The sequence below is a fragment of the Bufo bufo genome, chromosome 1 (genome assembly GCF_905171765.1).
Source record: "Bufo bufo chromosome 1, aBufBuf1.1, whole genome shotgun sequence".
In the NCBI taxonomy this organism is placed as follows: Eukaryota; Metazoa; Chordata; class Amphibia; order Anura; family Bufonidae; genus Bufo; species Bufo bufo.
The window spans coordinates 762,434,537-762,451,349 of record NC_053389.1 but is presented as its reverse complement, the minus strand read 5'-3'; the positions used below and the strand labels follow the sequence as shown (position 1 = coordinate 762,451,349).

The following is a 16,813-nucleotide window of genomic DNA, read 5'->3' as shown; positions in this document are numbered from 1 at the left end:
AGGACATAGTGTGCAGCGGTGCATGCAGTGTCCTGACAATGGCTGGTATAAAGACCCTGTGTGTGGTGGCACTCAATGCAGAAGAGAGGAATTTGAAAATGTTTTTACTCTGGCCTAAAGCGTTAATATAGAGATCTAGTCTGAAGTCTTAATTATTTAGAAGTCTGATCTGGAGTTTGGATTAATCGATGTGTCACGGGGTTCCGAAGGTGCACTCGGTCCCGCATCGCCCGCAGACCTGTTGCTTAGCTTTGGGAATGAGGATCTGTGTTTGACCTCATTCCCAGGGCGGCTTTACTAGCTGGGTGGCTCCCTGCTCCTAAGTCTGCCTTGAGCGCAGAGCTGATCACTCGGTGCTCGACTGGTTGGTCTGTCGGTCATGTGACGCTGGCCACGTCACATGACCCTCACTTCCCACTATAAATACAGGCAGCCTGCTGGCTACAGGTTGCCTGTTAATTTCTATGTTCCTGGCTATCTGTTGGACTGCTGAATACTTACCTGATCCTGTTCCTTGACCATCCTTTTGCCTGATCCTCCTGTACTGCGCATCCGTCCTGGTATTGTGACCTCGGCTCCCACCTGACTGCTCTCTTAGGACTCCTCTTGTACTTCTCTGCTCTCCTGGTATTTATGACCCCGGCTTCTCCTGACAATTCTCTGCTTGCTCCATTTGTACTTTGCAGCTTTCCTGGTATTGACTCGGTCCGTTCACGTCCTGTTGTTTGTCTGTCTGTCATCCCTGCACTTACTCCAAGTTAGGGATTGCCGTCCAGTTGTCCCCTGTCATTAGGACTCGCGAGGCAAGTAGGCAGGGCCAGGGGTAAGGGTGGAGCGCAGTGGTCACTTCCCTCCCCCCTGTGTGTGTGTGTACGCGACCGTTACACGATGGGTCTGGTGTGGGGTTTGATTAATTTAGGGTTCTGGTCTGGGGTCTGATTAATTTATGCTTCTGGTCTGGCGTCTGATTAATTTAGTTTTCTGGTCTGGGGTCTGATTAATTTAGAGGTCTGGTCTGGGGTCTGAATAATTAAGACTTCTGGTTAGAGTTGAGTGAACACCTGGATGTTCGGGTTCGAGAAGTTCGGCCGAACTTCCCGGAAATGTTCGGGTTCGGGACGAAGTTCGGTTCGGGTTCGAAGTCAATGGGGACCCGAACTTTTGGGCACTAAAAAGGCTGTAAAACAGCCCAGGAAAGAGCTAGAGGGCTGCAAAAGGCAGCAACATGTAGGTAAATCCCCTGCAAACAAATGTGGATAGGGAAATGAATTAAAATAAAAATTAAAAAAATAAAAATGAACCAATATCAATTGGACAGAGGTCCCATAGCAGAGAATCTGGCTTCACATCAGCAGATATATATAAATACTATTAACCTACAAAAAGGCAGCTCTGTCAATTTAGACAGCTATAATTACCACTTGTACCACATCAAGAGTAGACCAAAAGTACTAATTTTGGTCTACTCTTCACATCAGCAGAGAATCAGTCTCTTCATGCCATAGCAAAGAATCTGGCTTCATGTCAGCAGAGAATCAGTCTCTTCATGCCATAGCAGAGAATCTGGCTTCATGTCACCCACCACTGGAACAGGCCACTGTCACATATTTAGGCCCCGGCACCCAGACAGAGGAGAGAGGTCCCGTAACAGAGAATCTGGCCTTATGTTAGCACAGAATCTGTCTTCATGTCATAGCAGAGAATCAGGCTTCACGTCACCCACCACTGGAACAGGCCACTGTCACACATTTAGGCCCAGGCACCCAGGCAGAGGAGAGAGGTCCCGTAACAGAGAATCTGGCCTTATGTCAGCGCAGAATCAGTCTTCATGTCATAGCAGAGAATCAGGCTTCACGTCACCCACCACTGGAACAGGCCACTGTCGCATATTTAGGCCCAGGCACCCAGGCAGAGGAGAGAGGTCCCATAGCAGAGAATCTGGCTTCACGTCAGCAGATATATATAAATACTATTAACCTACAAAAAGGCAGCTTTGTCAATTTAGACAGCTATAATTACCACTTGTACCACATCAAGAGTAGACCAAAAGTACTACTTTTGGTCTACTCTTCACGTCAGCAGAGAATCAGTCTCTTCATGCCATAGCAAAGAATCTGGCTTCATGTCAGCAGAGAATCAGTCTCTTCATGCCATAGCAGAGAATCTGGCTTCATGTCACCCACCACTGGAACAGGCCACTGTCACACATTTAGGCCCAGGCACCCAGGCAGAGGAGAGAGGTCCCGTAACAGAGAATCTGGCCTTATGTCAGCACAGAATCTGTATTCATGTCATAGCAGAGAATCAGGCTTCACGTCACCCACCACTGGAACAGGCCACTGTCACACATTTAGGCCCAGGCACCCAGGCAGAGGAGAGAGGTCCCGTAACAGAGAATCTGGCCTTATGTCAGCGCAGAATCAGTCTTCATGTCATAGCAGAGAATCAGGCTTCACGTCACCCACCACTGGAACAGGCCACTGTCACATATTTAGGCCCAGGCACCCAGGCAGAGGAGAGAGGTCCCGTAACAGAGAATCTGGCCTTATGTCAGCACAGAATCTGTCTTCATGTCATAGCAGAGAATCAGGCTTCACGTCACCCACCACTGGAACAGGCCACTGTCACACATTTAGGCCCAGGCACCCAGGCAGAGGAGAGAGGTCCCGTAACAGAGAATCTGGCCTTATGTCAGCGCAGAATCAGTCTTCATGTCATAGCAGAGAATCAGGCTTCACGTCACCCACCACTGGAACAGGCCACTGTCACATATTTAGGCCCAGGCAGAGGAGAGAGGTCCCGTAACAGAGAATCTGGCCTTATGTCAGCGCAGAATCTGTCTTCATGTCATAGCAGAGAATCAGGCTTCACGTCACCCACCACTGGAACAGGCCACTGTCACACATTTAGGCCCAGGCACCCAGGCAGAGGAGAGAGGTCCCGTAACAGAGAATCTGGCCTTATGTCAGCGCAGAATCAGTCTTCATGTCATAGCAGAGAATCAGGCTTCACGTCACCCACCACTGGAACAGGCCACTGTCACACATTTAGGCCCAGGCACCCAGGCAGAGGAGAGAGGTCCCGTAACAGAGAATCTGGCCTTATGTCAGCGCAGAATCAGTCTTCATGTCATAGCAGAGAATCAGGCTTCACGTCACCCACCACTGGAACAGGCCACTGTCACATATTTAGGCCCAGGCACCCAGGCAGAGGAGAGAGGTCCCGTAACAGAGAATCTGGCCTTATGTCAGCGCAGAATCAGTCTTCATGTCATAGCAGAGAATCAGGCTTCACGTCACCCACCACTGGAACAGGCCACTGTCACATATTTAGGCCCAGGCACCCAGGCAGAGGAGAGAGGTCCCGTAACAGAGAATCTGGCCTTATGTCAGCGCAGAATCAGTCTTCATGTCATAGCAGAGAATCAGGCTTCACGTCACCCACCACTGGAACAGGCCACTGTCACACATTTAGGCCTCGGCACCCAGACAGAGGAGAGGTTCATTCAACTTTGGGTTGCCCCGCAATATAATGGTAAAATGAAATTAAAAATAGTATTGAATAAGGAAGTGCCCTGGAGTAGAATAATATATTGTTAAGGGGAGGTAGTTAATATCTAATCTGCACAAGGGATGGACAGGTCCTGTGGGATCCATGCCTGGTTCATTTTTATGAACGTCAGCTTGTCCACATTGGCTGTAGACAGGCGGCTGTGTTTGTCTGTAATGACGCCCCCTGCCGTGCTGAATACACGTTCAGACAAAACGCTGGCCGCCGGGCAGGCCAGCACCTCCAAGGCATAAAAGGCTAGCTCTGGCCACGTGGACAATTTGGAGACCCAGAAGTTGAATGGGGCCGAACCATCAGTCAGTACGTGGAGGGGTGTGCACAGGTACTGTTCCACCATGTTAGTGAAATGTTGCCTCCTGCTAACACGTTCCGTATCAGGTGGTGGTGCAGTTAGCTGTGGCGTGTTGACAAAACTTTTCCACATCTCTGCCATGCTAACCCTGCCCTCAGAGGAGCTGGGCGTGACACAGCTGCGTTGGCGACATCTTGCTCCTCCTCTGCCTTCGCCTTGGGCTTCCACTGGTTCCCCTGTGACATTTGGGAATGCTCTCAGTAGCGCGTCTACCAACGTGCGCTTGTACTCGCGCATCTTCCTATCACGCTCCAGTGTAGGAAGTAAGGTGGGCACATTGTCTTTGTACCGGGGATCCAGCAGGGTGGCAACCCAGTAGTCCGCACACGTTAAAATGTGGGCAACTCTGTCGTTGCGCAGGCACTGCAGCATGTAGTCGCTCATGTGTGCCAGGCTGCCCAGAGGTAAGGACAAGCTGTCCTCTGTGGGAGGCGTATCGTCATCGTCCTGTGTTTCCCCCCCAGCCACGCACCAGTGATGGGCCCGAGCTGCTTTGGGTGCCACCCCGCTGTGAACATGCTTCATCCTCCTCCACCTCCTCCTCATCCTCATCCTCCTCGTCCTCCAGTAGTGGGCCCTGTCTGGCCACATTTGTACCTGGCCTCTGGTGTTGCAAAAAACCTCCCTCTGAGTCACTTCGAAGAGACTGGCCTGAAAGTGCTAAAAATTACCCCTCTTCCTCCTCTTCCTCCTGGGCCACCTCCTCTTCCATCATCGCCCTAAGTGTTTTCTCAAGGAGACATAGAAGTGGTATTGTAACGCTGATAACGGCGTCATCGCCACTGGCCATGTTGGTGGAGTACTCGAAACAACGCAACAGGGCACACAGGTCTCGCATGGAGGCCCAGTCATTGGTGGTGAAGTGTCTGATCCGCAGTGCGACTGACCCGTGCGTGCTGCAGCTGAAACTCCACTATGGCCTTCTGCTGCTCGCACAGTCTGTCCAGCATATACAAGGTGGAGTTCCACCTGGTGGGTACGTCGCATATGAGGCGGTGAGCGGGAAGGCCGAAGTTACGCTGTAGCGCAGACAGGCGAGCAGCGGCAGGGTGTGAACGCCGGAAGCGCGAACAGACGGCCCGCACTTTATGCAGCAGCTCTGACATGTCGGGGTAGTTGCGAATGAACTTCTGCACCACCAAATTCACAAATTCAGCACATGCGCCAGGCAAGGGATGTGCGTCAAACCGGCTAGTCCCAGAGCTGCAACGAGATTTCGCCCATTATCGCACACCACCAGGCCGGGCTTAAGGCTCACCGGCAGCAACCACTCGTCGGTCTGTTGTTCTATACCCCGCCACAACTCCTGTGCGGTGCGGTGTCCCCCAAACATATGAGTTTCAGAATGGCCTGCTGACGTTTACCCCGGGCTGTGCTGAAGTTGGTGGTGAAGGTGTGTGGCTGACTGGATGAGCAGGTGGAAGAAGAGGAGGAGAAAGCTGAGTAGGAGGAGGAGGAGACAGGAGGCAAAGAATGTTGCCCTGCGATCCTTGGCGGCGGAAGGACGTGCGCCAAACAGCTCTCCGCCTGGGGCCCAGCCGCCAGTACATTTACCCAGTGTGCAGTTAGGGAGATATAGCGTCCCTGGCCGTGCTTACTGGTCCACGTATCTGTGGTTAGGTGGACCTTGCCACAGATGGCGTTGCACAGTGCACACTTGATTTTATCGGACACTTGTTTGTGCAGGGAAGGCACGGCTCTCTTGGAGAAGTTGTGGCGGCTGGGAACAACATACTGTGGGACAGCAAGTGACATGAGCTGTTTGAAGCTGTGTGTGTCCACCAGCCTAAATGACAGCATTTCATAGGCCAGTAGTTTAGAAATGCTGGCATTCAGGGCCAGGGATCGAGGGTGGCTAGGTGGGAATTTACGCTTTCTCTCAAATGTTTGTGAGATGGAGAGCTGAACGCTGCCGTGTGACATGGTTGAGATGCTTGGTGACGCAGGTGGTGGTGTTGGTGGTACATCCCATGTTTGCTGGGCGGCAGGTGCCAACGTTCCTCCAGAGGCAGAGGAAGAGGCCGAGGCGGCGGCAGCAGCAGCAGAAGAGGCCGAGGCGGCGGCAGCAGCAGAAGAGGCCGAGGCGGCGGCAGCAGCAGAAGAGGCCGAGGCGGCAGCAGCAGAAGAGGTAGCAGGGGGAGCCTGAGTGACTTCCTTGTTTTTAAGGTGTTTACTCCACTGCAGTTCATGCTTTGCATGCAGGTGCCTGGTCATGCAGGTTGTGCTAAGGTTCAGAACGTTAATGCCTCGCTTCAGGCTCTGATGGCACAGCGTGCAAACCACTCGGGTCTTGTCGTCAGCACATTGTTTGAAGAAGTGCCATGCCAGGGAACTCCTTGAAGCTGCCTTTGGGGTGCTCGGTCCCAGATGGCGGCGGTCAGTAGCAGACGGAGTCTCTTGGTGGCGGGTGTTCTGATTTTGCCCACTGCTCCCTCTTTTGCTACGCTGTTGGCTCGGTCTCACCACTGCCTCTTCCTCCGAACTGTGAAAGTCAGTGGCACGACCTTCATTCCATGTGGGGTCTAGGACCTCATCGTCCCCTGCATCGTCTTCCACCCAGTCTTGATCCCTGACCTCCTGTTCAGTCTGCACACTGCAGAAAGACGCAGCAGTTGGCACCTGTGTTTCGTCATCATCAGAGACGTGCTGAGGTGGTATTCCCATGTCCTCATCATCAGGAAAAATAAGTGGTTGTGCGTTAGTGCATTCTATCTCTTCCACCCCTGGGGAAGGGCTAGGTGGATGCCCTTGGGAAACCCTGGCAGCAGAGTCTTCAAACAGCATAAGAGACTGCTGCATAACTTGAGGCTCAGACAGTTTCCCTGATATGCATGGGGGTGATGTGACAGACCGATGGGCTTGGTTTTCATGCGCCATCTGTGCGCTTTCTGCAGAAGACTGGGTGGGAGATAATGTGAACGTGCTGGATCCACTGTCGGCCACCCAATTGACTAATGCCTGTACCTGCTCAGGCCTTACCATCCTTAGAACGGCATTGGGCCCCACAAAATATCGCTGTAAATTCTGCTGGCTACTGGGACCTGAGGTAGTTGGTTCACTAGGACGTGTGGCTGTGGCAGAACGGCCACGTCCTCTCCCAGCACCAGAGGGTCCACTAACACCACCACGACCATGTCCACGTCCGCGTCCCTTATTAGATGTTTTCCTCATTGTTCCCGTTCACCACAATTTTGAGAATGGCAAATTTGGGAATAGTTTTTCAACCCAGAACAAAAAGTGTGCTTTTACGGTCACTACAAATAACTTGACCAGCTAAAACAGTACAGATTTAGTTGAATAGAAATGTGAGGCCTGTTTTTTTTTTGCGCTGTGTGACAGGTATAGGTTTAATCACAGAATTAGACTTCTATCTGCACGGTAGCGTGTGTCTTAGGTTTTTCTGAATGACACTATCAGCACCTTCAATGTAAGATATCCTTTTTGGGATAGATTTCAAGTAGGCCTCATATAGCAGAAACTAGTTATTTTGAGAATGGCAAATTTGGGAATAGTTTTTCAACCCAGGACAAAAAATGTGCTTTTACGGTCACTACAAATAACTTGACCAGCTAAAACAGTACAGATTTGGTTGAATCGAAATGTGAGGCCTGTTTTTTTTTTGCGCTGTGTGACAGGTATAGGTTTAATCACAGAATTAGACTTCTATCTGCATGGTAGCGTGTGTCTTAGGTTTTTCTGAATGACACTATCAGCACCTTCAATGTAAGATATCCTTTTTGGGATAGATTTCAAGTAGGCCTCATATAGCAGGAACTAGTTATTTTGAGAATGGCAAATTTGGGAATAGTTTTTCAACCCAGAACAAAAACTGTGCTTTTACGGTCACTACAAATAACTTGACCAGCTAAAACAGTACAAATTTGGTTGAATAGAAATGTCAGGTCTATTTTTTAGGCGCTGGGTGACAGGCTCAACTTGCCCCTGATGTAGTATATGGCCAAAAAATAACCACACTATTGATGGTTAAATGCACTTGGGTGACACAGGCTCAGCCTGCACCAGATGTAGTATATGGCCAAAAAATAACCAGACTGTTGATGGTTAAATGCACTTCGGTGACACAGGCTCAGCCTGCAGCTGATGTAGGATATAGCACAAAATAACCACACTATTGATGGTTAAATACACTTGGTGATAGCTTGTGCTGGCGCACCACAAGTCACAAAATGGCCGCCGATCACCCCAGAAAAAAGTGATCTAAAAACGCTCTGGGCAGCCTCAAAAAAGTGAGCAAGTCGATATTAACACTTCAATGATCCACAGCTGCAGATCGATCACAGAATGAAGTCTTTTGGAGGAGTTAATCTGCCTAATCTCGCCCTAACGTCGCAGCTGCAACCTCTCCCTATGCTTGAATCAGCAGAGTGACGTGCAGCGCTACGTGACCCAAGCTTATATAGAGGCTGGGTCACATGCTGCACTGGCCAATCACAGCCATGCCAATAGTAGGCAAGGCTGTGATGGCCTCTTGGGGCAAGTAGTATGACAGCCTTTCAAAAAGCGCCAAGAAAGCGCCGAACACCGAACCCGGACTTTTACGAAAATGTTCGGGTTCGGGTCCGTGTCACGGACACCCCAAAATTCTGGTCTGGGGTCTGATTAATTTATGCTTCTGGTCTGGCGTCTGATTAATTTAGGTTTCTGGTCTGGGGTCTGATTCATTTAGAGGTCTGGTCTGGGGTCTGAATAATTAAGACTTCTGGTCTATGGTCTGATTAATTTAGAGGTCTGGTCAAGAGTCTTAATTATTTAAAAGTTTGATCTAGAGTCTGGATTAATTGATGGGTCTGGTGTGGGGTTTGATTAATTTAGCGATCTGTTCTGGGATCTGATTAATTTGGGGTTCTAGTCTGGAGTCTAGGTAATTTATTAATGAAGTCTAAGGTATAAACATTTATTTAGAGGGTTTGAACTTGTTTTGAGGTTTAGGCTGGGGTTTGTGTGTGTAGCATGTGGCCCCTGTTTGAGCTATGTATGTGAATAAAGCTTAGAAAATAAGCAGACCATTTTAAAGTATTGGCTTCCTATGGAGGTATTGTTTCCATACTGTTTGGTATAAATATTTCAGAAATATATATTGGTTTTAATTACATTTCTTTAGTACTTTACGTTACCACAGTGAAGCATTTTATATGTATACAGTAGGGAGCTTTCAGTGTTTCTTAATCAAGTACCTCCTACATACAGTATTCAAGTCCATGAATCCCCCTTGACAAAATCCTGTGTAAGCTTCTACAGTCAGGTCCATAAATATTGGGACATCAACACAATTCTAACATTTTTGGCTCTATACACCACCACAATGGATTTGAAATTAAACAAACTAGATGTGCTTTAACTGCAGACTGTCAGCTTTAATATGAGGGTATTTAAATCCAAATAAGGTGAACTGTGTAGGAATTACAACAGTTTGCATATGTGCCTCACACTTGTTCAGGGACCAAAAGTAATGGGACAATTGGCTTCTCAACTGTTCCATGTCCGGGTGTGTGTTATTCCCTCATTATCCCAATTACAATGAGCAGATAAAAGGTCCAGAGTTCATTTCAAGTGTGCTATTTGCATTTGGAATCCATTGCTGTCAACTCTTAAGATGAGATCCAAAGAGCTGTCACTATCAGTGAAGCAAGCCATCATTAGGCTGAAAAAACAAAACAAACCCATCAGAGAGATAGAAAAAACATTTGGCGTGGCCAAAACAACTGTTTGGAACATTCTTAAAAAGAAGGAACGCACCGGTGAGCTCAGCAACACTAAAAGACCTGGAAGACCATGGAAAACAACTGTGGTGGATGACCGAAGAATTCTTTCCCTGGTGAAGAAAACACCCTTCACAACAGTTGGCCAGATCAAGAACACTCTCCAGGAGGTAGGTGTATGTGTGTCAAAGTCAGCATTCAAGAGAAGACTTCACCAGAGTGAATACAGAGGGTTCACCACAAGTTGTAAACCATTGGTGAGCCTCAAAAACAGGAAGGCCAGATTAGAGTTTGCCAAACGACATCTCAGTTCTGGAACAAAATCCTATGGACAGATAATACCAAGATCAACTTGTACCAGAGTGATGGGAAGAGAAGATTATGGAGAAGGAAAGGAACTGCTTATTATCCTAAGCATACCACCTCATCAGTGAAGCATAGTGGTGGTAGAGTCATGGCGTGGGCATGTATGGCTGCCAATGGAACAGGTTCTCTTGTATTTATTGATGATGTGACTGCTGACAAAAGCAGCAGGATGAATTCTGAAGTGTTTCAGGCAATATTATCTGCTCATTCAGCCAAATGCTTCAGAACTCATTGGACAGCGCTTCACAGTGCAGATGGACAATGACCCAGAGCATACTGCAAAAGCAACCAAAGAGTTTTTTAAGGGAAAGAAGTGGAATGTTATGCAATAGCCAAGTCAATCACCTGACCTGAATCCGATTGAGCATGCATTTCACTTGCTGAAGACAAAACTGAAGAGAAAATGCCCCAAGAACAAGCAGGAATTGAAGACAGTTGCAGTAGAGGCCTGGCAGAGCATCACCAGGGATGAAACCCAGCGTCTGGTGATGTCTATGCGTTCCAGACTTCAGGCTGTAATTGACTGCAAAGGATTTGCAACCAAGTATTAAAAAGTGAAAGTTTGATTTATGATTAGTATTCTGTCCCATTACTTTTGGTCCCTTAACAAGTGGGAGGCACATATGCAAACTGTTGTAATTCCTACACCGTTCACCTGATTATTAAAGCTGACAGTCTACTTTTAAAGCACATCTTGTTTGTTTCATTTCAAATCCATTGTGGTGGTGTATAGAGCCAAAAATCTTAGAATTGTGTTGATGTCCCAATATTTATGGACCTGACTGTATGTACAACACACATGCAACATGCATCTAAATGAACGCACCAGCATGGTTATAGAAGTATAGAAGTCTCTCCATCACTGACTTCATTGGCATTTTGGTTTCAGTTTGGCCCCCGTAAACCCTGTTGCTAGACCATAGTGACAGCATTTCCAGGCGGCTACATGGCTGGCTGTGAACTAGGAGCTAAAGCTGATTGGTGTAGAGCTGTACAGAAACAAAACATCTCAGTTCCATTATCTACAACATGTACATGGATTTCTACAAATCCCTATCAGATGAATGGAACAGTAGTGTTGGGCGCGAATATTCGAATAGCGAATATTAATCGCGAATAGCGGCACTTCGAGAATTCGCGAATATTTAGAATATAGTTATTTATATTCATAATTTCGAATATTCTAGATTTTTTTTTTCATCAGTAACCTCCCTTCTTGCTTGTGGGCCAATGAGAAGGATGCAATGTCTTTGTCTGAGCTGAGCAACATCTCTAGCAACCAATAGGAAAGTTGACTACCCCTTACTATATAAGAACCTCCCCAGCAACCCTTGTATGCAGTATTTTGAAGATCTGAAAAAGACAACAGTGTTATTGCTGTGCTCTGTGGTTTGCTTTGTCATTCCTTTAGTTAGTTAGTTAGTTAGTTAGTTAGCTTATATATATAATACAGATAGTTAGTGGGAGATAGTCAGTGTAGGCTAGATAGTGATATAGTGTAGCTGATAGGTTCTCCTGTCCATACATACAGGCTACATACATAGTGCTGTGATGTCACAAGTTCGCAACAATACTTAGTGCACCAATCAGTAATAAGTAGTCAGACTTGTTAAAATGTGAAGTTGCACATAATGCACCAAAATATTTGCATCATTCGTGCCGATTTCGCAATCGCGAATATATTGGAGCCCTCTATCTGCATATAAAGCTATTGTAATGTTCTGCCGTGCCAACCATTTTCTCCAGTCTCAGGAAACTTCTAGCAGCTTGAAAAATGTAGCTATAGTGACTAGTGTTGAGCGAACTTCTGTTTTAAGTTCGGCGTCTAAAGTTCGGCTCCGGTTAGCGGAGAATCCCGATATGGATTCCAAATTCCGTTGTGGTCCGTGGTAGCGGAATCAATAATCGGCCATAATTGATTCCGCTACCACGGACCACAACGGAATTCGGAATCCATATCGGGATTCTTCGCTAACCGGAAGCCGAACTTTAGACGCCGAACTTAAAACAGAAGTTCGCTCAACACTAATAGTGACCCACGCCTGTATTTCACACGCATTACGCGAATATTACATTGCCGATTTTTCGCGGTCAAGAAAATAATCTCGATTCACGAATTTGCAAATATATGATGAATATTCTACCAAATATTCACGAAATATCGCAAATTCGAATATTGCCCCTGCCGCCCATCACTATGGAACAGCTGCAGAAATGTATGCAACAAATCTGCTGTATGTGAACATACCCTTTTAGGATGACATCACAAATAAGGGTTTATGAGTAAAGATGACTGAATTGATTGCAAATAAATCTAATTAGATCGAAACTTAGTAAAAATTCTAATTGCATCTAAATCCTAATTTTTGTGTCAAACACAAATTTTCAGGCCAATTGAAGCTCTTTTGCATCGGGTAAAATCAATTCACTCCCTAATCAAATTGGTTGACCAATCGATTCACTCACTTCTATTTACGAACCCTGACTTGGAGCCATACAGCCTCATCATACATGTTCCTTCTGAGCAATACCTACAGGAGAAGATAAGTCTGTACACGTGGACTCCAATGGAATATCACACGATTTTATTTTTGTCAGACTCATACGATGTGACAGAAATCTTTGTACGCTTTGTAAAGATTTAAGGGGTAAGGTCATTGATGGCAAGTATGTATTACTGAGGCTTCTGGTCTCAGTGATGTAAGTCCTCGAAGTATTTTGTGACCAGTGATGCTAAGTCACTGAGTCTGTTGGTTAGAGCTGGAGTTTGGGTCCAGGATTTAGGAGTGACTGAAGAGCTTGGGTGGGTAAGTAACTCCCATACTCCATCCCGGGTGTTCCCTGCCTCAACCAGGTACCAAACTAAATAGAAAAGGCAAACTTCCACTGAGCAGTGTGTGTGTGCTGGTCTGAAAATAAAACCCGCTGAGAAGACCACTGTGCCAAGTGGAAGCTCCAGGTGAGCCTAAAGTGAGTGAGAAACCTGTGTCACACCTTGTGGATACCTGAATGTAAGGACATTTATGTTTCATGAACTTTTTGCTGAAGCAAGCCTGTATAATTTGTCGGTTGTGGCGAATAAATCCTGGACAAGGAAACTGTATCTCTGCCAGTGTGTACCTGTATAGTCCAACTAAAAGACTGTCGAAAAGGTACAGTTTCCCAGCTTCTGTATGAAATTGATCACAAAAAGGTACAGTAGAGGGCTGAATGATCACAACGTAAGACATTTTACAGGTCTGTACTATACAAAGCCATAATACAGTTACATGCTCGAGGTGAAAACGTTGCACACTTTTGGCACCTGATGTCGGTTTATTACCAGTTTTTCAATCAGTTCCAGAGCGATAATTTCTAAGTGTGATCTTGGTTTATGTCATCTCCTTCTACAGATATACAGTACAGACCAAAAGTTTGGACACACCTTCTCATTCAAAGAGTTTTCTTTTTTTTCATGACTATGAAGGCATCAAAACTATGAATTAACACATGTGGAATTATATACATAACAAACAAGTTTGAAACAACTGAAAATATGTCATATTCTAGGTTCTTCAAAGTAGCCACCTTTTGCTTTGATTACTGCTTTGCACACTCTTGGCATTCTCTTGATGAGCTTCAAGAGGTAGTCCCCTGAAATGGTCTTCCAACAGTCTTGAAGGAGTTCCCAGAGATGCTTAGCACTTGTTGGCCCTTTTGCCTTCACTCTGCGGTCCAGCTCACCCCAAACCATCTCGATTGGGTTCAGGTCCGGTGACTGTGGAGGCCAGGTCATCTGGCGCAGCACCCCATCACTCTTCTTCATGGTCAAATAGCCCTTACTTTCAAAGTTTTCCCAATTTTTCGGCTGACTGACTGACCTTCATTTCTTAAAGTAATGATGGCCACTCGTTTTTCTTTACTTAGCTGCTTTTTTCTTGCCATAATACAAATTTTAACAGTCTATTCAGTCGAACTATCAGCTGTGTATCCACCTGACTTCTCCTCAACGCAACTGATGGTCCTAACCCCATTTATAAGGCAAGAAATCCCACTTATTAAACCTGACAGGGCACACCTGTGAAGTGAAAACCATTTCAGGGGACTACCTCTTGATGCTCATCAAGAGAATGCCAAGAGTGTGCAAAGCAGTAATCAAAGCAAAAGGTGGCTACTTTGAAGAACCTAGAATATGACATATTTTCAGTTGTTTCACACTTGTTTGTTATGTATATAATTCCACATGTATTAATTCATAGTTTTGATGCCTTCAGTGTGAATCTACATTTTTCATAGTCATGAAAATAAAGAAAACTCTTTGAATGAGAAGGTGTGTCCAAACTTTTGGTCTGTACTGTAGATGAATGCACAGATCTCCCAGGTATCTGTGGTTCTAACGCGATCTGCAAGAACTCACTGGGATCGTATGTGTGTTTTTGTAACAAAGGATTTAGATACATTTCTGACAAATGTAAAGGTGAGTACAATGTTAGGGTCCTCTTACAGGGACCTATGTCTCGGGCAAAAATAAAGGGCAGATCGATAATATATGTACATGTTGACCTGTGCTCATATGCAGGGCCGTTACCTGGCCAGATGCAAACTGAAAGGGCGACGAACGGTCATTATTATGACCATTAGTGTTGAGCGAATCAGGCGTCGGATCTTAGATCCGAAGTCGATTAGTTCCAAACTTTGTTTTAATGCTGTACGGAGACCCGTTTCAGTACATCATTAAAATGTGTGGGGTGCGGCGAGGCGAAGTGAGTTATTACTGAAGTCTCACAAGACTTTGGTGAATAACATCGGGGTTTGATTTTTAAACTTTAAAACCATTTTAAAACATGATTCCGAAGTCGGTACTGGTACCTCGGATCCATATTTTTAAATGGTTTTATTCGTCTCCGTACAGCATTCAAATGTATGGGTTATCACCGAAGTGTCGCGGGACTTCGGTGAATAACTTCGGGATTTGATTTTTAAACTTTAAAACCATTTTAAAATATGGATCAGAGGTACCAGTACCGACTTCGTATCCATGTTTTAAAATGCTTTTAAAGTTTAAACATCCAATCCCGAAGTTATTCACTGAAGTCTTCTGAAAACATGCATCAAGGTGCTCATTTAGCTTTAGTCGATTATATAATAAGCAACTGCAGTGATTTCTTTTTTAAAATTTTCATAGACTCAGAAAACTCTTTCAAACCATGCGATGACCATCTGTATTAGGCTACTTTCACACTAGCGTTCTGCTGTCCGCTCGTGAGCTCCGTTTGAAGGGGCTCACGAGCGGAGCAGAACGCTTCCGTCCAGCCCTGATGCAGTCTGAATGGATGCGGATCCGCTCAGACTGCATCAGTCTGGCGGCGTTCAGCCTCCGCTCCGCTCGCCTCCGCACGGCCAGGCGGACAGCTGAACGCTGCTTGCAGCGTTCGGGTGTCCGCCTGGCCGTGCGGAGGCGTGCGGATCCGTCCAGACTTACAATGTAAGTCAATGGGAACGGATCCGCTTGAAGATGACACCATATGGCTCAATCTTCAAGCGGATCCGTCCCCCATTGACTTTACATTGAAAGTCTGAACGGATCCGCTCAGGCTACTTTCGCACTTAGAAATTTTTCTAAGTTATTAATGCAGACGGATCCGTACTGAACGGAGCCTCCGTCTGCATTAATATGAACGGATCCGTTCAGAACGGATCCGATCAAGCGCAAGTGTGAAAGTAGCCTTAATGTCATCTTACATAGGATTTTTGGACTTTTGCAAACTCTGCATCCATCTCAATTACAATGTTCTGCTGTGGTTTTGGGGTCTGACGCAGACAATCTTTTACTTAAGCTGGGTCCTGTCGATAGGACATTGTTTCCATCGCATAACGGATCCATTATGCTTGTCCATAGACTTTTTTTGTGATGGATCAAAGCGTTATGCCTCTTAAAGGCTTCCATTTTGCATTCCATCTGGGCATTCCGTTATAAACGGAACCTATAACAGAATACCATAACGCTAGTACGAACCCACCCTTATCAGTTTATTATCAGTTTTTCAATCAGTTCTAGAGCGATAATTTGCAAGTGTGATCCTGGTTTGTGTCCTCTTCTTCTACAGATATAGATGAATGCACAGATGTTCCTGGTATCTGTGGTTCTAACTTAATCTGCAACAACACACTGGGCTCATATCATTGTATTTGTGACATCGGGTTCACATACATTTCCGACACATGTGAAGGTGAGTACATTAGGATCCTCTTACACAAGCCTATGTCAGACAAATAAGCACCGATTGATGTTATAAATGTTGATCATCATTTACAGGGCCTTTCACCTGGTCTGATGTAAAGTGAAATGGGGACGAACAATGACTATTATGATCATTCATACCCCATTTACTTTATATATTGTAGGCAACACATCCCTTCCTTACAAAAAGGAGATGTGCTGCCAATAAACAACCATTTTAAGTGCCATATGAAAGATACAATCACCCAATAAACAGGGTTATTGCCATTACACAGACAGGAGGGTTCGTAGGATAATTTGCTCACACGTCAGTGTTTGTTCAGTAATTTCCATCAGTGATTTTGAGCCAAAACCTGGTGCGGCTCTAAACCCAGAACAGTTGCAGATTTTTCCTTATACCTTATTTCTGTGGAGGCTCCAATCCTGGTTTTGGCTCAAAATCGTGTATGGAAATCACTGACCAAAACACTGACGTGTGAATGAAGCTTTATGCTGGTGTAGAAGGGATCTTATATTTCTTCTCTTCCCTTAATTTTTTATCTGCCAAACCATTTTCTATTAGATTGTGTTTAATTACCGTAGTTT

The 16,813-nt window shown here is 45.8% G+C and overlaps 1 protein-coding gene across 1 annotated transcript in view; it reads left to right on the top strand.

Annotated features, from left to right (window-relative positions):
• The window catches only part of LOC120986221 (adhesion G protein-coupled receptor E3-like), a 205,694-nt gene that overhangs the window by 95,492 nt on the left and 93,389 nt on the right, over positions 1 to 16,813 (top strand). The window contains exon 8 of the mRNA XM_040414660.1: positions 16,095 to 16,217. Within this exon, the coding sequence (XP_040270594.1) occupies positions 16,095 to 16,217 (123 nt within the window). The remainder of the gene's footprint in view (positions 1 to 16,094; positions 16,218 to 16,813) is intronic.